General features: G+C 39.7%; 1 protein-coding gene across 1 annotated transcript in view; it reads right to left on the bottom strand.

The window, feature by feature from the left end:
• LTBP1 (latent transforming growth factor beta binding protein 1) overlaps positions 1-23,866 on the bottom strand; it is a 184,834-nt gene that overhangs the window by 43,865 nt on the left and 117,103 nt on the right. Inside the window, exons 13-20 of the mRNA XM_009636439.2 lie at positions 23,457-23,555; positions 21,297-21,422; positions 20,001-20,126; positions 19,176-19,298; positions 15,650-15,769; positions 10,016-10,138; positions 7,821-7,943; positions 1,942-2,064 (exon numbers count right to left, since the gene is read on the bottom strand). Coding sequence (XP_009634734.1) covers positions 1,942-2,064; positions 7,821-7,943; positions 10,016-10,138; positions 15,650-15,769; positions 19,176-19,298; positions 20,001-20,126; positions 21,297-21,422; positions 23,457-23,555 — 963 coding nt within the window. The remainder of the gene's footprint in view (positions 1-1,941; positions 2,065-7,820; positions 7,944-10,015; positions 10,139-15,649; positions 15,770-19,175; positions 19,299-20,000; positions 20,127-21,296; positions 21,423-23,456; positions 23,556-23,866) is intronic.

Genomic DNA, 23,866 nt, shown 5'->3' on the forward strand with positions numbered 1-23,866 from the left:
CAAAATAGAGGTAAACAAACCTTGCTCACTCCTGCTGGAAATTATGCTTTTTCAATCTTGCGGGGAGTGCATTAGTCCTACTGGCCACAGGGTTGCACTGGAAGCTCATATTCAGCTGACTGTCTCTGACCCCTAAATCCTTCTCAGAACCTGTGTCCCAGAAGGAAGCCCACTGTCCTACAAGCATGACTGAGATTCCTTCGTCATTATATAGCTGGACATATTGAAACACATATTCGTTGCTCATGCCCAGTATACCATGCAATTAAGATCACTCTGCACTCGTGGTCTACTATCTGGACCTTTTACCATGCCCCTAATCTCTCTACGTAAACCCTCTCAACAATTTTATGGGTTTTTTTGCTATTACAGAACTCCAATAGAATTAACTTTCAGTCATTTAAAAAAGGCCTCAGTTTATCTGCTGCTTAAAACATTTTGAAGGTACTGTTGAAATGTAAAGAAGTCATCATTTATGATATAATACGGCTACTTTTGTCCAGCACAAAATACAGGACAAGAAAATATATTGGAGATTTCCATCTATGACAAATAAAAATTCTACTATTGCATCCTGTAACAGCTTAACAGCAGGTAGTCAACACAGTAAAGAAAGTCTAACCATACTAAGCCAAAGATCTCGCTTTATCTTCTTTCACTGTGTCCAGTTATTTGCTATTCTAACTTGTCAGTATTCATTAGCAACTCCTTTCTTCCATTTGTTTTGATATTGATCTGGCTATTTCTCAAGCAGTTTCACTCCCCTTTACAGCAAGCTGTTGTTTTTCAGCGTTGGTGGTCTTCTTTCTCAAGTGTGGCTCTCTTATCTGAAATTATTTTCAGTTTTCATTCACATTTTCCTGTTAAAATACTGTCTATACTGCCTGTCCCTTAGCTCGCTCAGTTTTGTTATATTTATGCATTTAAAACATGAAGCCTGTATACTACTACTTTACGTAGTGGAGCAAAGAGAATAGATTGGTATTAAAGCGGGCATTGACTTATAGATGGTGATCAATTCTCTTTTATCTGCTAAAGCAAGGTTTAATACAGCACTTCCCTATGTTGAATGCAACATTTCCCAAATGAGAAAACAGTCATATATCATACTCCGAACTTCTACAGGGAATTTGCTGTTGGTTGCACAGGATCTTCAACATAGATCAGCTGGAATACCGTCTCTCAGCTCAAGTCTAAACTGTGCGTGAGAGAGCAGCCAAAGCAAAGTCCAGCCTCCTGGTTCTCCAGTCGTTTAGAGCACGAACACACTATCACTGTCCAGCTCCAATACCACGGTTCTCGTCTCATGAAAACAGATGGCAAGAGGGAGCTGTGAGTGCTGCCTGGGTGTTGTGCCATGGAGCTGGGATTGTTCAGAGCTAAAAGCTGGCAAGTGGTTTTCTGGGTTTGGCAATGCTGACTCAGCCTCAGATAACGCATCCTCTTCTTCCCCACCCATCCTCCACAAAGGCCTGCAAGTGTTTCAGAGGTGAGAGGGGTTTATCTAACGTGACCTGATGCTAACTGTACTGCTCTTTCTGCTGCATCACTGATTCACAAACACAGAAGGTTCTGTCAAAATAAATGTTCCCAGAATTTGGGAACATGCAGCACTGTATTTCTGTTAGTTCTAATGTAGATTCTCTTTCAAGGTATGAAAGCTGAGGTTTCAGCCTCTTGAAACAATTTCTCAGCATGTATTTAGAGAAATATAAAATGAGATGAGTAAGCGGTGTCCCTGCTCACTGCAGGGGGGTTGGACTAGATGACCTCTAGGGGTCCCTTCCAACCCAAAACATTCTATGATTCTAAGAAAGTACCACAGATTATAAATAGAATGAGTTTCTCTTCCTCAGCATGATCTGTGACTACCACAAGTTATGCCTACAAAACTGTACATATAAAATAACGATCCAGGTATTTTTTATAGCTATTTCATACCTTGGCATCCCCTATTTGCGATCTGCTGGAAACCATCTGGACAAGTGCATTTGTAAGACCCGTCAGTATTCATGCAGTTTCCTCCAAGGCAAGTATCACTGTCTTGAAGGCACTCATCAATATCTGAAACGAAAATGTAACTGAACTAGTAGATGATGTAAAAACTGATGAAACATTTAATAGCAATACTTTTTTACTAATGTAGCAACTCAAAGCTACAATGTCATTTAATAAGGGGGCGGGGGAATCAAGTTTACACTTTAGAATGTCCTTTTAATTTCTTTCATCTTATCATCAAACTTCTTGTATTTCTAGAGAGCTTTAAAATTTGAGTTTGCGTCATTTATTCTTAGCAAGCATGTCTAATATGTGCCATCTGCATCTCTCATAAACGGTATCATGACAGACCTTTACACCAATCTCTCCCCTACTGTAATGGTGACTGTGGTGTTACAGTAGTACTATTAACAAGAAAATCCAAGCAGCTGTACATTTAGAGGACAGACACAAAAAATGCCTGACTAATGCAAACATGTAGTTTGCAATATGCATCTTTGGACATGTTTAGACCACTACACAGATATCCCTGAGCCGGAAGTGACCCGATTCAGGCATTCCCCGGAGCACGGGCAAGCCCAGGCGTAGCTGGCGTGCCACACCAGACAATACATGCCTGCGGGGACTGCTCCCAAACCAACCACGTGGACAGGAGACTCGTAGGACAGGGACCACAGTGTGTGTACTGCTGTGCTATCGGTTGCTTTTCCAGAGGCAGTTCATGTGATGCGATACGGCCATTTCGCAGGCGTAGCTGAAGCTGGATAACTGCTTTTGTGCAGGGCTGCACCCAAGCCATGAACCCAGCTCCAGAGTCAGGGCGTGCAGGGTCTAGCCCCCAGCTGCCTGCACACCACGTTCCCAGCGCTGGCGTCTTGACGCCGCTGGGATAAAGGTGCTGGCTGACACAGAGCAGGGCAAGTTTCAGGATACAAACTGAATACAAAGTAATCAAATATTTAAAGAGGAGGACGCTGGCGCTGTCTCTACCTGAAGCCTTTTCTTTCACGAAGGAAACAGAGCTGCTGCGGGTACAGGATTAGCTCAGTAAATGCCTATGTTCCAGCGACATTATACAGTTTTGTTTTGCTACAGCTAAAGATCACAAAGTATTTCATGACTCTGCTTCTAGTTTTAAAAGAAAACAGAAAATGAGAGTCCAGTAGAAGAAGCGTCTCATAAGCGACTTTCCCTTGCCTCCACATTGCCCTTCCTCGTAATTCACTGAGTCTATTGCTCTGATAATGAAGACAAGTTTCCTTTGAAAAACAGTTATCAAAGAGTTTTTCCACTGCATTTGATTATTCTGACTTCTTAAGCATGGATTTTAGCCAGTTAGAATTGTAACTTTTTCCTGTGTTGCAGGAATAACAATTGTAATTAAAAAAGAGGATACGACCTCATTTCTACAGTTATCTCTGCAAAGCCCACACTCTAGCAGAGCGCAGCTATCCTTGGGATTTAATCTATTTGATAAAAAAAAAATCAGAAATAGGGATAGCTTTCTTACATAAATGAATGTTATTGCAGACAAAACTGCCTTTAATGCTGACAAAGTTGTGACCTTTTGATAACCACATGTTTTATAATAATTTTCAACTGAGAAATAAACTGTGGTTTATTTAAAACAGCAATTAATTTTGACTAGGAGCATGAGAAAAAATTAATGACTCCCTTGCGCTGAGTTAACGCCAAGCCGTACAACAAGAAGGCGCCTTCTGCCAAATGCAGTCAAAATGCATTATTTTCCATACAGGATGCAAACCTCCCTTCCTCTGATGCAACTCTTCATAGGTCCTATGGTTGCTGCACAAGAATCTCCAGAAACATCAGACACAGTAACTCATGCTTGATGTGTTCAGTGCTTTTTACCGGCCTTTACAGGTGCATGTCTAGAGCATTTTGGCTAGCAAAATCTCTGAAGGCTCCTAGGAGAACACTGGAGCCTCCCACGCTTCAGACGGTCTCTTTTCCAGTAACCCGAGTTCTTTGAGCTGTACAGTCAATACACAAGCCCAGCTGGTGCATATTCGTACTTCCTGTCAGTTGAGACAAGGCCAATACTTCATACCCACAGGTGTGCTCACACTTCGTGCTCCCTCATATTCAGAGCAACACAGAGCAGAAAGTCTCAATGTTGCTTCATCTCAAGAACAGGAGATGCTGAATGAGAGGGTAAGGCAGAAAGAAAACAAACGTGTGTGGTCATGCATCTTAAAGACTTCCACTAGGAAGTAACCTCTTTTTCTATGTTCAGGTGGAAGGTTGTGCATGCAAGCCCACCTGTGAACGGTCACATACTTCCAGGCCACTAATTTCCAAGCAGATAATACCAAGTCTCTAGAGGTCCTGCAGAAGTGAAAAGTTCTTCAGCCTTGGATAACAGGGTACACAGGCATTTACAATATGAATGGACATCTGGATTACGGCTCTCAGACAGATCTGAAGCTATGAAGGCCTCAGTCCAGCTTTCTCATCTTCCGAAGAGTTCAGTGCAAGGATGCATACAGAGCATGTGTACTCCATGTATACAGAACGATGATTTGCAAATTGCCTTTGCTCTTAAACAAGTGAAATACTGTGCGAAGACTTCCAGACAAAAAAACTTCTGCCAGAGTTGCAAAAAGCACAGCTGAAAATGAGCACAGCTTAATTCTGCCAAATTCTGCAATATCTCTAGAAGTTTGCACAAGCATACAATGATCAAATCAGCAAACTGCTTCTTGAGCTGCTACATTTTTAAGAATACTTCTGAAGTAGAAGACATCCCTACTAAATAAACAAGCGCATTTCTTGCAATTGACTTGCTAATCACATTGGCTTTACAGCCTGATACAAATTTGGATATCCTCTGATGTGACTCCATCCCTGAGTCTTTGAGAAACTGGACAGAATTTGAACAACTCTCTTCTTTTCACACAACTGCGCTGTGCTATACCCACAGTTTTTGTCATCTCTTTCCTGATTTCTCTGTGAAGTGTTACAAAACATTTGGATAAATAGGCTAGTCCGAAAATCAAAGGCCATCACGTGGAGAAATGCTTGATGCCTTCTCAAGGCCATTTTGTCTTTATGGAAGCTCTGCCCTGTAGTCCATGCACATCTCTGGCTGAACTAACAGTCAGGAGGAAAGCCATTTCACAAAGATGGGAACTTCAGGAGTTCATGAGGCTGAGGACCTCTGCTGATAAGAACGTAAGATTTAAACCTGTAGTCAACTGAATTGCCTAAATGTGCACCCAATAATTCAAGGAGCTTTCAAAAATAATTACATCACAAGGTGACAAAAACAAGAGGGGTGAATGTATAGAAGATAAAGCAGTTGCACAAAGCATTCTTACTGACAGCAGAACAAGCACAGTCTGTGCAAACTTTGTTTCCAAGGTGCAAAAAGCAGTCTGTCATATCCTGTACTTCAGAAAATATTGAAGGGATAGAATGAAAGCACAGAACAACTTCTTCCACTTCAAGAGATGAACAGATTTTGTGCAGAACTTTTAATGTTTATGAAAATCTTCAGAGAACAAACTGTTGCTACAGAAATTACTGGGTCACTGGGTGACAGCTGTACGCTTGGTTACAGGACCTTTGGAGTTAGACGAAGATCCTGAGGTGAGGCAACAGCTTTACTCCTTTTTCCTTGTGTGAGCCAATTCCTCCTCTTTTACTCTGAGAGCTGCTGAAATTATTTTTTCTTGAAAATTGTCCTTGAACAGGATCAAGGAAGAGAGGAAGATAAGGCATGGACCTGTCCTGACAGGCCATTGCGTAGTGACGGAGAGCAGTAACAATTACCACAACTTCTTGGGCTGTATGAAATGCACCAAAGCAGCCTGAAGAGAAGTTCTGGAAAACATTTGATCCTCAACTACAATGGATTTAAATTAATTTCTATATTTTGTTTGATCTTCTTCACTATGACATGGTTTAATTCACCATTTCATACGCTCACACACGCTAACAGCACTTACTAATTCAAAATATCTCTCTGCAGACTCGATGGTTTGTAAGGCTTCTTGCTGAAGGAACCAAAATGCTTGAAACATTTATGCATCCCACTCTCTCACCCTCTCCCTCTCTGCTATGCAGAGGAAAGAGAGAACCTTTTCTTGTTTAAGGTGGACAAGGTAAGAAGTCATAAATTAAACTGCAGCAATAGAAGATTACCATCAAACATTTGGGAAAAAAGAAAGTCTTAACACAAGGACAGCAAAGCACTGGCACAGGCTACTTGAAGAGATGTTTGGAATCTCATCTGCCAAAGCCTACTCAGAGCAGGTGAGATGAATACCTGTCAGGAATGACACCATATGGTCTGTTCTGCCTTTGGCAGGAGGAATGGACCACTGATCCCTTCCACCACATTTTTCTTTGATTCTTGACACAGTACCTCCGTATCTCCGCATCTGTGCGACTCATGAAGATGTTGAAGCCAGGTGAGAGGAAAATTCTTTGACACAAGTTTCTAGTGCCTTGCACCATCAGCCCACATTTCCTGAAGCTGCTGCAAGTGATGTTGGCTTTCACCAGGAACTCTGAGAAGATTGTGTTAAGTTATTCTATGACCAGATTCTCTAACAGTATTAAAGAGCATCTGTGTGTTGAGGAGATTTTATAAGATATCCTTATCTCTTGTTGATGAGAACTTCAAGAGATGCTGCCACTTGTTAACGTGGACAATCCAGTAACATCCCTGCTGATGAAGTCTGGTCTGATGTAACAGGTTTGTCTTGAGAAGACAGCATTTGGTTGGCTCAGGGGGAACTGCTCTTCTTCCTAGATCGCTTGAAGATGAGGATTCCTGACCTATTGCTGTGGGTGAGAAGGTGGGAACTGCCTCCCAGCGTGCTGCGTGGAGCCAGAGAACACTACTAGGTACAACAGCAGCAAGGAGCTGTGTCTTCCATGGTATCAGCAGCTACAGAAAGCACACCAGAGACCAGAAGGTTTTATGAGCTAATACCGCATGTACAGTGAGACCTTAACTGAGTCTTCCCCCTCTCCCCGGGTGAGATAAGGAAGCAACTGAGGTATAACCTTCTCTGGCGCTCGCTAGTAAGTAATCTCACATGCTGAAGGTGACCATGAGTAGCGCAGCAGATTTACCACATCAGGTGATATAGCCAATGATGGAGAAGAGGGAGTAGCTTTGAAATAATTCATTAGAAAAAAACCTGTTTGCCAATTACTGGACAATTAAATTGTTCTACTTGAAAGACAATAGATTGTTTCTGTTTTCTGTAACACAGCATTTCTCTCTGCATTTACTGTACATCTTTCACCTGTTATTTTTACAAGCTCAGTATGTAGACTGCTTTCTGAGACAGTGAGCTCCAGCAGAACCCCCTGGAGCTCATCTTTTACTACGTATTTCCTCCTGCCATGTGGGATTGTGGCAGCTGGCTACAGGTTCCCAAAAACAGCTGGAGAAGAAGTTTTAACTTAGCAGGCCCCCCTGTGAACAGCGTATGCTGGCAGAAGCTTTTGTAATACAGGACCTCTGTGTCAGAATTTGAGCAACAAGGTTTGGAAAGGATTAATTGCTTTCTGTAACAATGTCAAGTGCTCTTCCCAGCCTACTGTTGGAAACACATGTGCTGATTTCTTGTATGTGGAAAGGTGACAGGGACTATTTCTAAGAATCCATTAAATATGTGCTGTGTAGGTGGGGACTGCTGAATGGCTGACAGCAAAATATTGAGAAAGAAAGAGGAGCAACATATCCTTCTGCCCCATTCTCAAAAGAGTTCATGCCTATAGCTGAAATACTCAAGATCTTATTGAAAAAAAAATGGATCAGTAGCTTAAGTCCACAAGCTTACCTTCACACTGATCTCCAGTAGATGATAATGTGTAGCCTTGGCTACAAATACATCTGAAAGATCCTTCTGTGTTCCTGCAGCGTCCATTTGTACAGAGTGGTCGGTGTTGGCATTCATCTATATCTGTAGCAGAAGAGGCAGGGAAAACATAACACATCTGAAAATACCAATTACTAATCAAATGGCACGATAACCAATTCTGAACAAACCAGCAAAGCGGAGTGTCAATACCCAGTACTGCTTCTCTCGGTCTTATTTATTAACAAATGCAGACAGTCGATATAATGCATAAAAATACATGAAATTACAGATTGGATGTTCTCCTTGAGATGACTGCATTCAGCGTTCTCTCCTGTAGCGTCAATATATCCCTCAATGCACAAACAGGTACACCCCGACACACAAATACACACGCATTGCTGCTTGAGAGCTGCTTTTATTTCTTTTCTATCTGGCAAAGGTAACAAGCCAGCCGCTCCAGTGAGTCAGCAAAACCCACAAAATACTTTCCAGCAAGATCACCACCTCAGGGTGTGGTTTTCAGATGCACACTGACAGGCTGTTCCCCCGTTAAGCTGTACCTTAAGGCTCCTTTAAATACTTCCCTTGTAACAGTATTAATCCTCTAAGCATGGGGAAATGTCTCTTTGCTTCCACAACCACTGCTATCCCTCGGCGCTTCAGTTCTCATAAACTGGGGTCAGGCTGGGTTAACTGATGGGACTTGAACATCAAACTTAAATTTTCCTTCGAAAACCTCAAAATATTGGAGGGGAGTGGCACTTTGAATTCAGAACATAGCACATGTCTTGTTTGAGCTAGGAAACCTGTTTTCCCTCCCTTATTTACAAAATACTTGTTAAGGAACAGTAATTAAATTGATACGGTAAGGTTCTTAGTCACTTCTAGGATTTAGGCACGGCTGAATGTCTTTCTGAAAATATACTCCAGTTCAAACAGGAGAAAGTTGCTCAATGAGGTTTTTCAGGTCTGTGTTATGGCTACACAGCCTGACCTCTTGAGTAATGGTCCCTTGCGACCACAGAAGTTTTTAATTTAAGGATCACCGAAATCTGTGGGGCTGCATGAAGCATCTGGGCACGTGTACGGGTCCTTACTTTAGAAGGGTGCACTTTAAGAAGAACAGTCTGTACATGCCAGCTCGGCTTGGCAAGGGCCCTTTTCCATGAAAGGCTGAGAGGAAGCAGTCAAACTTTGTCTACATACTTTCCCCAAGACCAGTCTGCTGTGTGTCCTGGACAGCATTTAACTCACTCAAGACACTTAACTTACACTGATGTTTTGTTTCAAACTTCCTGACAAATTTACATGAACGATCATTTAGTTTTACTATATTATTTTTAGCACTCAGAAGTCTGAAAGTGTTTGGTGCTATACACAGACACTTAGGGAAGGGAGAAGATGAAAAAGCAATGTCTGACAAGAAATGTTCGGGTTTCTGCGTGCTGCCACAGCTTAGAGACATTCTCCCAGATGTTCACCTTTGGGGAGAGGTTTCAAGAAGTCCCATCTCCCTAAGGAGAGGGGTATTCATACCTCCTGTACACACTCTAGGTTCTCTCTCAGACCCCTCTGCTCTGACTTCAGAGCTAATTTTATTCCACTGGAGCAGTCCTGGTGGGAATTTGAGATGTGGAAGAAATGTAGAACCTGACGCTTCGGAGGTACAGGTGCCGTTCCTAGAAATATGACACCAAACTCTCTCTCTCCTAAATGTATTACTTGAAATGCAGTGACACCAGTGCAGGCATCAGCTCAGTGTTAACTGACACTGCTGGGTTCCAAGAGGGTGCAGCCTGGATTTTTTGATTCTACTCACCCACATGAAAGAAAAAAAAAAAAAAAAAAAAAAGATAAGATAGAAAGGCAATTACGGCAGCGAAAGTCTCTGTTCCCAAACCTCCAAAATGACAGAAATGCCAAGCATTTTGCAGAAATTCCTATTTAGTAATATAAATATTACTACACGTTATTGATTGGCTTTATAACAAATGTCAAAATCTACGATGTGAGCATGGAAGCCAGAAAGTGGAAATACATATTCGTACATTTTTGGTTATTTAGCTTCAATGTTGCACATTTGTTGTTTCTCCATAAAAGGAACATTATTAGATGAAATATATTATCTAAAGGGTAAGTGAACCCTTATGAATTTTAATCATGTTCTTTCCTACCTTCACACTGATCCTCTGATGCAGAGAGTTTGAAACCTTGGCCACAAATACATCTGAAAGACCCCTCCATATTTTCACAACGTCCATTTGTACAGAGATTGCCATACTGACATTCATCTATATCTGTGAATACAAAGAAAGCATAAGTGTACCATTAACTTGGGTACAACCATCCTTCAGCTGAGCCTGGGAATTTATTCAAATTCTGCCATAAGCATGGTTATAAAATCAGTTTTCCTGTACATTTTGACCTTGACTATTCTGCAGCAATTCTGATCGGAAAAAAAGATTTGAACTTGAGCTGCCTTGTGCTCAAACACTCAGCTATACTCAGACCCTGCATGACTAAAGCAATGCTTTCATCCCAGTACTGCAAGCACTGCAGTTTAGGCTAACAAAGCTTTTTCTTCCTTTTGCTTTTCTTCTTTTTAAGCAGGGGTTGCACTATGAACTAATTGTGTCCACATCATCCTTATCTGAATAAGATTATTTTGCCCGTCATTTTCCCACAGTAGCTTAAACCAGTGCAGCTTTAGTATAGAGGAGAGGTCAGCAAGTGCTGGCACATTCATTCTTGCATTACATGCATTTACTGTTAGGATACGTACCTGCGATAAAAGCACTAGCAGCTGCCAATACCTTGTAACCATTATCACTGATCCTTCCCCTATTGCAAGGAACAGTCCAGAAAAGCAGTCACAGCTCATGCTGGCAAGGCTGTGTTAGAAGCTCTTCTCTCTGAAACCATTTTTAAGACATGTGCTCTGGTCAGAATCCCCCAACCTGCTGCCTCTGCTCATTTACTTGGAGCTTATCTACAGGTGCGAGGGAACAGGCAGGTCCTCTCAGAAGCTAGAAGACACCTCAAGCACATTTTCTGCTATTGAGTTTTCACTGTTTTTTAAAGCTAGGTCGATTAATGTACAAGATTTAGAGGAGTTCTCTAGTGCATAACTAAAGACTCTACATGAAACACGTACACCTGAGACCTTCACAGATGACATTTTTCAAACAGACTTAAAGGAGTCAGGTTCTAAAGGACTTAGCTGACACCTGAGGACTTCCAAGGGGAGTTCCGTACTTCACGCAGGTCCCTTTGCAAGGCTACTCTATATAGGCAACAAAGAACTCCACTGAATTATGCTTTTATAACAAAAGTTTCAGAAGACAAATCTCTCTTCCTTTATTTACAGAAGGACTTGAAAGAAACTTTTTTTTTCTATAAGCTATCCCATAGACACCTACTGTCATCGTTCTCTAAAAGAAGGGTATTAACTAGATGGACCACTCTCTTTAGCCAACATGGAAATTTCTATGTTACTACTTAAGAATTATTTCCAAGAGTTCCTTCTGAATGCAACGTGTATAAATCGACAAAGAAAAAAGCAAACATATAAATAAATAACTAACATCTTTCATTATAAACCCAGCCAGAATTAATTCAGTATTCTAAAATGATCAATATTGTCTTTTTCCTAGGAGTGGTTTTCACTTAAAAAAATAAAGGGTTCACTTTCAAATTTTATTTATTTTGGGGATGTAGTTAACAGCAAGCAGATGACCCTGTTTGTACGGAAAAAGCTGTATTTTTTAGCTTCACTGATGCAGAAGAAGAATTACACCTCATTTGCTTTTATGTGCCCCAAATCATATTACTCCCAATTATCCTGCCTTTTGCCACCAAAAAGCACAGAAAATCTGTCAACATAAAAGAGTACAACTACTGATTATTTGCAGCACTTGAGCTGTTTAGGCAGCTGTAGCACATGGAGAGCTGGAAAAAGATTAGAGATCTGTAAATCATCATCATAGCTCTTATTAGCCATTGTGAATATCTGCAGTAATTATTTTCCTCATATATATTTATCATTCTTGGCTCTTCACAAGCTCCTGTACGATCTGGCTTTGACGAAGCCCATCTCTTCCCAGACACAAATGAAATCACCATTATTGTCCATATTTCAAATGACCTACAATTCTTGTTTCCTCACCTGAGCCTCTAACTGTGTAAATAAGACACCCTGTTGCAGCCTGGCCAAGAACACGAAGTGGCATCCTCCCATGAGATGACAGCACAGACCCACAGGTGCTCTGCTACGGCAGTTCAGTAGGCGATACTACTTACATCCTTCTGCAAGACTAAGTTCTCAGATCCCTACTGTTGCAAAATGTGCTCGCTCAACAAAACACAACCTTTGCTCTCAACGTATACGATCAATGCTCAAATTCAAGAATTTGTTAGAACACAGAGAACCTAACTCAGCATTCAGGCATGTGAACTTTCAACTGAATAACAAATCCGCTTCTTGTAGATTAATTTTCATCTACTTATCTTGTAGCCACTTGAAAACGAAGCCTGCAATATTATTTCTGGTATGTGGATGGGACTCAAAGATCAAGAGACTTTCGCATAAAGCCAGCAGAAAAGGCAAGAACAGAACTTAAATCTTCTGAGACAAAGTCCAGAGCTGTAACTCATTCTGTTGATGCTTCCTACAGTAGTGCTAGAGGTACACGGGTCAGCTCTGCTGATTTCTGTATCAGTTTTGAAATCTTCTGATGGGCTCCCTAATGCTGTACAAGCTGAATATTGTTAGTTAATAACATAGCTGCAAAGTCCACCACAGTGATAACCATAAGGATAAAGTGGTCTAGAAAGCTTTGTCAACCTAATTTTTTTCACTTAGAATCATAGAATCACTTTGGTTGGAAAAGACCTTTGAGATCATCGAGTCCAACCTTTAACCTAACCCTGCCATCCCACCACTAAACCCTAAAATCCCACTTATTCATCAATACACAGAAGCATGCTCTAGATTCATATACTACTTTATGGTCATTCTATATCATGATGTATCACTTTATTTGAATGTGCAAACGTGGAGAAAGAAAGATTAAAAACCCCATGATTGCAAGTAAACTTTTAAAAAATATTATTTCAAATAGTCCCTGTATGACACAAATGCACTGAGGGACCTAGGACAGTGGCAATTTCAAGACAATGAGGTGGCAGGGTGTGCAGGTCCCATTTTTAATTTCTTCCAGCATGCATTGGAAGAGCTATGGATGTCATCTATCTGGAATTCTGTAAGGCCTTTGACACGATCCCCCACAACATCCTTCTCTCTAAATTGGAGAGAGGTAGATTTAATGGGTGGACTGTTTGACGGATGAGGAATTGGTTGGATGGTCATATCCAGAGGGTAGTGGTCAACGGCTCAACGTCCAGATGGAGATGGGTGACAAATGGTGGCCTTCAGGGGTCTGTACTGGGACCAGTACTGTTTAATAGCTTCATCGGTGACACAAACAGGAGGATAGAGTTTTAAAGGTCCCTTCCAACCCTAACTATTCTATGATTCCATGATCTCACATTGGACATTCCCACCTAAGCTGCAGTTAAATCTATTCTACACAAGTCTGAAGTGAACCAATTGACTTGCCTTTATTAAACAACAGTAGCTATGTTCCTGGCTTTAAATCCTGGAAGATAACAACATCAGTAGCATCAAAGAGCCGTAGAATTGTTACACTATACTTCCTAGGGCATCAAGTACAGGCAGAGGAATGAGCAGAGGTAAAAAAAATTACTGAAAACAGCACTGGGAAAAAGTAGCAGAACTGCAACTGACCTAAACTAACAGCAGAAACAAATTCATGGAACAATGGACTTCAATACCCTTCACAGATAACTTGGGAAATATTTTCCTTTCCAGGGTATTTAAATTGTACCATATTGCAAAGCTACAGATTTAAGACAAACTTTGTCTGCATTACATTTTCTAAAATGTGTATAGCTCATTTCCAACATGACGTAAGTCTAGCATAAACAGAAAGTGAAGACCGATCACATCACTAATGATGTGAGTGAGACGTCTAGGCTTAGAACATTTCATAAAACAAAGGAAAAAGGGAAACTACAGGCAGTAATACGAGGAAAAAAAGCATAAGCAACTTGGAACCAAGACTTATCCCTTACATGGCAGTTTTGTTTATAAATCTGAGCAGAGCGGTGACTTTTTTTTTTTCCTCATTCTACTCCTACTACTCCTACTAACCTGGTTAGCAAGAAGGAAACAAATGAAAATTATGCCATGGCATTTTCAGCCAGGCTATTTTTATAAATAGGTATAGAAATCAAGCTTGATATCATGAAAGAACGCAAAATTAAATCAACTTTACATTTTCCAAATGAAGAATTAAATAAGAAGAAAGCTTTTCTTAACAGAGTGCATGTGCCACAGCCTTTGCAAGGGTAGCAAGATTCCAGTCAGGTGGGAAGGAGCAAAACAAAGATGAACATGAACGTGTGCTAAGTGAATGACATCAGTTTGCTGTAAACTTTCCATAGCTTGTTATAACTCTGTTAAAATCCATGAAATTACCTGAGAAATGCATTCCTCCACAATAAATCAAATGACAAGACCAAATAATGCAGCTATGCATACTGATAAATTGTAACAGGCAGATGTTCAGACAGAAATAATTTGCTACAATATGCCTTCATTAGAAAATAGGGTAGTTGAAAAAGGTGTCATCTGTACAGCAAAATCGGTGGTAAGGCTCTGACAGCTACACCATACATTTTTCAGGAGCTTCACTGCAACCTGGCTCTAGTCTTGCTCTACATCAAGAGCCCATCTGTGGCTGGAGCACAGTAAGTGCCCATCGTCCAGTGCTGTTTCAACCAAAACAGCGCTCTTGGACTGCTTCGTGAACTGAACCAAATCACAGCAATTGGGAGTGATTAGGAAATAAGCTATGGAAGTCCACTGCCAATCTGACCTACAGCAAATAATGCAAACACCTCCTATGTAGGTTATTATAGCCCTACGTTTACAACATGGTTACTCCAACCATCACAAATTATTGGTATGTATTACACACAGAGTGGTCAGGAGGATTCACAACAGGCAGCAAATCCTCCACAAATGAGGTCAAATTTAAGTTTCTGGTAGTGCCCAGGAAGTGGCACTCAAAATGGCAAAACATTATTTCTTTTTTGCACAATGGATTCATTTGCTCTTTCTTACCTATATCATAAATAGTCAAAACTGATTTAGGAAAAAAAAATAAATCTAATATTTAAAAACAAATTGACAAAACTATAATGTTAGAAATCTGTCCTAAAAACCTAACCTACAGCAAGACAAGCTCTTTTAAGATGTTCTGAATGTTTTGCTGGAAGTACAGATAATTCAGAAGTTTTATTAGTATGCTTTGTGAGCAAACTCCCATATCCTATTGAAAAGCCAGCCAGTCACACTGATGTGTTAGCATTCTCACGTTTCTTCCATTCATTAATACCTCCAAAGGCCTACCAGCATTTCACTGAGAATATATCCCTTTCAGTTTCCATACATTGTATTTCAAGATTTTTGTTTTGTAATTATAACTGTATTGCTTGTAGTCTGGATTCAATGTTCATTTATCTACAGTAAAACATGACTTCCTCACATATACTGTGTCTGAGAACATAAAGTAATTTCCAAAATCTCATCTTTCCAATTATTATTGAATGAAATGGGGACCGAGGGCACAGTGCTGTCATCAGGTTGTGACATTGATGGCACAGGAAATACAACATCTCGGAACCAGAACTATAACTGGAGACACAAAGAGTACGGAACATACCATGGCACTGTCCATTCCAGCCTCTGAATCCCACTCTGCAAGGAATGCACTGGTAAGAGCCAGGAGCATTAATGCACTGTGCATCTGGACAAGTAGTTGGAGTCAGGCATTCATCAATGTCTTCAAAAGAGAAGATAAAAGGAAATACCAGTCAAAGCCATAAAACACTGAAAAATAAACTAATCTGGTTATACTGACTGTGCTCACATTATACTAATACATTTAAAGAGTTGTGCACTTCATCTGTTAGAGACCCAGGAAGGTGCAAGTTTGCACATATTTGTACCAATGAAGGGGCATTTCTGAAAAATAAATTAGATCACAGTATATGTAACTGAATCTGAATTTTTCTGTTACACTGTGAATTTTGGTAGGCCCTCCATAACATACAGCAGATCAGATTTCTGGCTTAGACAGGTAAGAATAACTTTGCTTGTGTCACCCCTCTACCATATTGAAGTGTCCTGAGGCTCTTCCTATAGTCAGTCTCAAGAGACTTTGGAAGTGCATTGCAACAACAATAAAATTGTAGCTCTGGCTTCTCAAAGCAAAGAGGAATTTGGTATTCTCCAGTGTCCTAGAGTTATGCAGCATGTAAGTATTATGTGGACTAAAAATTTAATTGTATGAATATCAAAGATGTTTACAGGGAGTAGGGAGTTAATTACGTCTGAAAGAAGGCACAAGCAACACATGTCACAGAGGCTGGCAATGTTTAGGGTGATAGAAGGACTTGTTGCGTCAGGAGAGGTCCTAGTCTACCCATGACAAAACAAGAGATAGGCCCTGAAAAACTCATGGATCTCACATCCAGGCTCTGGGCATCTACCAAGAACTTCTTATCCTGCACCAAAGAAACCCACAATACATGCAATATATGCAATCTAAAAGAGACCGGATACAAAAATGACATTCAAAGACACATTGTTGTGAAGTGACCAATGTTCAGAGAATGCTGGAATTAAAACTGTGTGGGCAGCCCCTTTCCAGTCTGCTCCCATTCTTGAGTATCATTTTGTAATATGGTGTTTAATTACACAATAATTATAATCTTTCCTACCAAATATTTGCTTCATGCAGTGCACAGAACTAGTGAAATCAAAGTCACCTCTAAACCCAGCTTCCTAAACTCCTGTCCCTTCCCTGCCCCAAGCCTAGCAGTTGTGTCTTCTGCAACTAAGGACTGCTACTTCAGCACAGATAGCAGGGAGGCAATTAATTCCTAGTTTGGGGAACAAGCTCACGGAAGGAATGTAGCCTCCAACACTTATAATTTAACCTGGACAATGCTCCAGCCTTCAGAGAACTGAACAGCCCATCTCCAAACAACTCACGGGATGTGGGTAAATCACTATATTTCATAGAGCCGTCATTGTTCAGCTGAGACTACTTTCTCATTAAAAAAAAAGCAACAGGCCTCTTCAGCCACTACGATGCAGACTGCAAATGCTTCTCAGTGAAACTGCTGTGAGGCTTTTTTTTAAAAATTATTTAATGAACAAAAAAATCCACTTCTGATGAAACCTGTTCTCAGAACTGCCTGGACTGTAGCTACCCTCAAAACACACAACATGAACGATGTATTTGGTACAGAAATTTTCAGTCAAAATAAAGTCTACCTGCCGCAAAGTCCAACTGCTTCTTAACAAGAAGATTTTACAGGAATACTCAATCATATGCAATGCTACATATGCTCAATGCTACACCTGTAACACTATTCTACATAAACAACAGACGCTATAACAACAACATACAGGCACTCCAGGGCTAGGCCCACGACAGAGCTTGCATGAACGCAGCTTGAAGGCAGAATGAAGATGGGGTGAGGAAGGCTAAGTGAACTGTGTGCAACTTTGAGGCTTCTTGCCTTTGTTTTTGAAGCGGGGAGGAGACGGAAAGGAGTGGAATTTGTGGAATCTGGAATCTGTCAGTAGGGTGAGTGTAAGTGTAGGTGTAATCATTCCCTGAATGTGTCATTTCCTTGGTTTGATGGATTTAGTGTAGGAGGGTTTTTCCCTTAAGCAACCTTAAATAACTTTCAACAGAGAATTTGGTTTCAGAAATTACATATTTTTAAGTTAAATGATAGAGGACTACCACCACACTACTTAAAATACAAGCTAGTAAGAAATTTGATGCACTGTGATATTCTGATTTATAGCCTATTTATTTTAATCACAGATTCCCTATTGACAGAGAGGATTTAGAAAAAGTTGTAAGAGTGGAGTGAAACATTTATTTAAACAAACAAAAAAAATTGTCTGAATAGAAAGAGGAATCTTTCAGCAATGTTCAGAGCAGCAAATATATCCACAGCAGCTTTAAGTTGCTTATTTGCTAGGCAATGTAGCATGTTAGCAATTTTGTTCTGTCCTAAGTAACTTAGTCTAAAGCATGAACTCAACTCTGGTTAAAATGAAGTGGCTGCTTGTGGTTTTTAGTTCACAATTTAAGTTAAAAATGAAAAAAGACAAAAGAAAAAAAGGCAAAAATATCACACTGAAAAATAATGTCAAGTTTTGAAGGTCAGTTGTCCTAGGATCTCCTGCAACATTAAATACCTACTAGATAAAATATTTCTAAATTAAAAAAAAGTCAACTTATCATTTGCTACCTGTTACAATATAGGAAATTTTTTTTTTTTTTTTTGAAACAGGAACTTGGTAAAGTATGCAGGGAAGGACTAACAATGAAGTTAAGAGATTCCATGGTGAGAGCTGGTAAAATAGCTGTCCCGAGATGATTCGGGGGGGGAACTCCTTTTCAGCATCTTAAATCTAAATAATAGGAATTGCATTGCAGTTCCAGACATCAAATAACTGAAAAGATTGGAAAGTACTCAAAAAGGTTTCTTGCTTAAGACTGCACCCGATGAGAATTCTCGCTTTGCAGCTCAAGCCACGCTGCTAAGCCTCCCTTGAAGAGCGGGCAATGTTAATCATTCCAAAGAGAAAGAGCGGTTAACATTTCACATTGTTTTTGTGATAAGAATAAATGATCACTTAATCATCCAGGACATACCATAGATAAAACAAGCAATGTCCTTTTGAACATTCTGCCATTTTCAGCTGGGGTACAGGGGTAAGTTAAGTGATCTGAAGGCAAATTAAATGAAGAAAGTAGCTGTGAGAGAAACCCACCAGTAAAATTAAGCTGGAGAAATTACCCATGGAAATAAGTACAGAGTGGGATGGGGAAAGGGAATTCTGAACACAAATAGATATAAAACCACTGTGTCAAGACATTCCATCTGAATTCAAATAACAGATGGAGACTGAAAGTAATTAAAAGAAATATACCAGGTAGAAAAATATTAAGTTAAACATGAAATACCTATGTTCACTTATTTTAATATTTCCATCTAATGGCCAGATTTCTTAAAAAATAAAGAAATAGATATGAAGTTTTCCATTGAGATCAGAAACAGCAGTCAATGCAAACAAATGGCTCTTCCTATTGCAGTTATTTGGTTTGGCAACTGTTACTGTATGAAGAGAACAATTACTGGCGAAGAGTCCAAACCTACCTTCACATTCACCTCTCCTGTTCATTTGGTATCCACTATCACAATATTCACATCTGTATGAGCCAACAGTATTTACACAAAAGCCTTCCCCGCAAGTATGAGGTCTTGAACACTCATCAAAATCTGCAGATGAAAAAGAGAAGAGAAACTTTCCTTCATTAAGAAATTACTGAATTCTTGCATCTCCCCTAAACTATGCTTTAATTGACCATAAGGAAGTTTGGATTTTCAAGCTGTTTGCAAGCCACAGCCCTACAGCTGTTCTTACTGAGCAGTTCCATCTTAAGCTCACTGCTTGTAATCACAGGCAGAAACAACCAGACTGTAGGAAGACAGAGAGTGAGCAGCCCTGTGGCTGCAAACCCAATGCGTGTCACTGCATGCATATTGCACCCAAGGCAGTGCTAACCTGAGGAAGATCACAGCCAATTCAGGCTGCTTGTTCTGCTCTGCAAAGTCTGTGGCTGTTTGCAGCTATATTTAAAAAATACGGTTTGTGCAGCTGCTAGTGATTGAAAGTTTTGAATATTTGTATTTTTCCACCACAGAAGGTGTTCTTACTAAATGGTAATTTTCCTAAACAATCATGATACTGAATGAATTCTTGCTTTTCAACAAACAGTAATTTTGAAAATGAGTAGGAGCTACTCAAATATTTTCCTCACCACAATACCTGGTGAGACACAGTGAAATACATTTTCAGACATCAGTCCAGTACCAGTGACATTGAGGAAAAAAACTGAAAAGGGGGCTTAGGGGGGTTTTAGATAAGCTTCTGGGTTCATTTTTATATTTTTATTTTCTATAAAGGAAACCAGCAATTACCAACGCAGTCAGTTCCATCTTCACTGGCCATGAATCCAGCTTGGCAAATACATAGGAAACTTCCTTCTGTATTTTCACAGCGTCCAAGGGAACAGAGATGGGGTGCCTGATTACACTCATTAATATCTATAAAAGAAATAAACCCATAAGACTATAGAATAACATATTTTAGTTGTGATTCTTTTTGTGCATTCTATGCTATGGTTTTGAAAACAATGATCTTGTAATTATTTTAACTATTTGAAAAAGTATACGTTCCCCTCTCCCTCAGAGCTGCAAAAAAAGATGCATTGCATAGTTTTGGTTGGAAAAACATGCTCATATTGGCTTAAGACTATTAAGAGTATTGCATTGGCCTGAAGAATGTCACATGATTACTATTCAAATCACTGCACCGAGTGCAAGTTGAGCACAAGCTGCAAGCATGGAACATTAACACAATTTGGATGAAATAGAAGGATTTTAAGTTGCCATTTGGCTGTGTATGCGTGTAAATTTTTTTTTAATACTGTAGTTGCACCTGATAGCATGCATATGAGTGTGAAGTTGCTGAACTTTTGGTAGCATGAAAAGCTGATAGGATATAATCTGGCAACATGATATGATAAACTCTTTCTGATCCAAGTTACAGAGGAACCAGCATACTCTGAATGAAGGAAAGATACAGATACAGCTGCTTCCAAATCTGTAACAGCGCACACAGAGTCAGTCTGAGCGCCGCCTCATGTTCATCAGAGCCCTCTGTTTCAGAACTTACTAGCTTTGAAGGGATGAAGACCGCACTGTGCAGATCTCCTAATGTGCTTCTGGGATATTTACGATGTACGTTCTCTTTTCAGCAGAAGGTTGAAAGGAAAGACCTAACAAAATGACTGATTTAGTCCAGCTGCAGAGCTGGTAGCTGGGCAATCATTCTGAGAAACAGGCACTAATTCGGTCATTCTTTCTCTGAACAGAAGTGTATTTCTCCCCGGCAGTCTGACAATTTTAGATACCTGATAGAAAGCCAAGAAGAGGTTGTCTGTCTAATCAGTTTTTCTCTCATCTCATAAAGGGAAACATTTTCATTCAATTTAATTAAATTCACGTTCAGTTCTGAGCAGCTGAAAGGCTCTATCAGAGACTAGCTGGCAAATTTTATTTGACATACAAAAACCAGTTTCTGTGTAGTTTGGAAGCATTCAGTGGAGGAAGCAACTCCTGACTGCACTGTAGCATATTTCTGCTGACCAGACTCTCCATTTCAAGCATTTCATAGCATAGTTATTTCAGATTTTTGAAAGCGTCCATTCATACCAGAGCACTTTGTCTGCTGATCGTTAAGTCTGTACCCCTCGTAGCAGATGCAAGTGTATCCCACAGGCAAATTAACACAGTGTCCTGCTCCACAGATATCGGGATTAACTGTACATTCGTTGATTTCTAAGCAAACAAATAAGAAGTTTAAGGTTAAACTCTCCCACGTAGTTCAGTTAATGTACAATATTCTGCAATCCAAGTAGAAAGATCAGGCCTGAAAACAACTTTAAATCAAGTTTGTAAGTCCTGAGTTTCCGTAATGGATACCTTATCTGGAAGAATCTAAAAACCATCTAGGCTTTTCCTAGTAATATATTCTCATGTCCCATCCAAGATCTATAAATGGGTACATAAAACATAAAGTAAAATGAAGATAATATAAAATAAAAAATTATAGTATTTAACTTCTGCATTGAAGATTAAAAAATAACTGTAGTGCGTTTCTCACTATTTTTACAGAATACTCATCTGTTAATGGCTTGGATGTACTTTGTAAGATAAGGAGATTCAGATATGCACAACACTGGATGCTAAACCCTTACAGTAGTTTTAGAAATTTTCAAAGTATACATGTTATTGCAAAAACCACTAATGACTCTGTCTAGTTGCAATTTAAACTAAGGTTACACAGCAGCATGAAATTGTGATTCGGGAAGAAAAGCAGAATCATTTATCCAGACTATTTAGAAATAGGTTACATTTAAATTTAACTAAATCTTAAAGTACAGAATTAAGGCACTCAAAACCAGATCAACTCTAACTGCATTCGGTTTTTTAAATCAAATTTAGGATTTTGTCCTACAAATCTTATTTCACTTGTACTTTACTATCTCTTAAATATTTGAACAACAGATTGATTTAATTGTTTATGGCATAGAGCAATTTCTCATTCCACTTTTTTTCCTGAGGAAAGAAAAGCCGGCAGAACATGGAAAACTACCATTTTTTTTTTCTAACTGATGTAAGTTCCCAGCAGGGTAACTTCCTCTCCTTGTAGGGAGGCAGGGAGTTATCTGGCAGAAGGGGCATAATCACAGCAGAGCTGACTTCCAAATTCTGGCTTGACAATCACCAGTAGTAGAACTTTCATATAGGATTGACAAACTGTAATTATAGGTAATTGAGGGAGGCAGCTGAATGTGAAGGACAGGATACTTTCTCTACTCCTACACAGTAGATTCAGGAGGATTTAACTGCAGGCAGAATCGTACTTCAAACAACCAGTGATTTACACCCTATGCATACTGCATGCAACTCAAAAATCCATTCCTGCATGAAGCAAAGCCGTCTTTGAAGAGCTAAAGTTTTATTAAAGCATGGGCAATTTTCCCTGTGAATGCAAACTGGGAAACCTTTTGGTAGGCCTAGATATCTCTTCCATATGCAATACTGCATCTCAAAGTATTTACCTGGATATTGCAATACTTCAAAGCCTGTGTTAAATCTGAGAGACTAGCCAATGTGACATTGTAATGCTCTCCTGTATACACACGTAGTACATTCACATTTTTGTTTTCAAATGTACAGCAAGTGAAATTTTCATGCCTTTTGGACACAGCCATCACTTGGAAAAGTTTCAGCTGTAACAGAAGCATTACTTGCATTTCTGTTATTTTCACTTCTTGACACATGGATGTAAAAAAGACAACTTTAAGACATCAAAAAAGGAAGAAGCACAAACATCAAAAGAACATTTCAAAATAGACCTTACAATAACTCCTCATCTGCTTTTTGGAGAACACTGTGATCTACATCCCATGAAGTCTACATCCCTCAAAGGACACGATCACATATACTTCATGAACTCATTTGCAGGCTCTCTAAAGATCTGACTTTTAGCCAAGAAGTCTTCAGTTCTGGACTTTGGTTGCAGATCATGTAATCTGAGGTGGAATTACTAGTTTTTCCTTGTATCGTTTATTTGTGGGCACAAAAATGGCACGTACATCCTGGGAGGGTCCAGTCCTAACTCTGTTGACTGTACCCTCATTGCTGTGCTGTTCTGTACTTTCGATCTCTCCCCAGAGTATTCCTTTCTGTTCTACAGCTACATTCTCTTTGCTATTATAATTCAGAAGTAGCATGGAACAAGTTATAGTGTCAGGAACTCACAGTCATTTCTTAATTTATTTTAGTTCTAAAAAGGAAGTACAATACCTGTAACTTGAGTAGGTGCAATTACTTGACTTGCACTCGAAGTAGAGACTTCAGGAGCAACTTCAACAGGCAGAGGAGGAGATGTTTTCTCAATCACTACTGTGTGACATGGAATGGAAATCAATCACATCCAAAAAAACCCCCTTAAAGCATTCAAAAAAAACCTGCCTAAAGAACTCACACATGATACTGAATGAGCAAGACACTGGAGCTTTTCATTAGTTTACTCTGCTTATATCTGGAGTAGAAAAAAATCGTATAATAGTGTTTTCTGTCATTCTACTGCTTGTGAAAAACCTGAGCTGCTAAAGAAAGCAAGCACAATAGTATGATTCTCCCCGCCCTGTATTCTACTTGTGGAAAAATTGCTTGTGAAACCACAATTAATTTTTCATCAACCTCTGTTACAA

The sequence above is a fragment of the Egretta garzetta genome, unplaced genomic scaffold, assembly GCF_000687185.1.
Source record: "Egretta garzetta isolate BGI_Z169 unplaced genomic scaffold, ASM68718v1 scaffold54, whole genome shotgun sequence".
NCBI classification, from domain to species: Eukaryota; Metazoa; Chordata; class Aves; order Pelecaniformes; family Ardeidae; genus Egretta; species Egretta garzetta.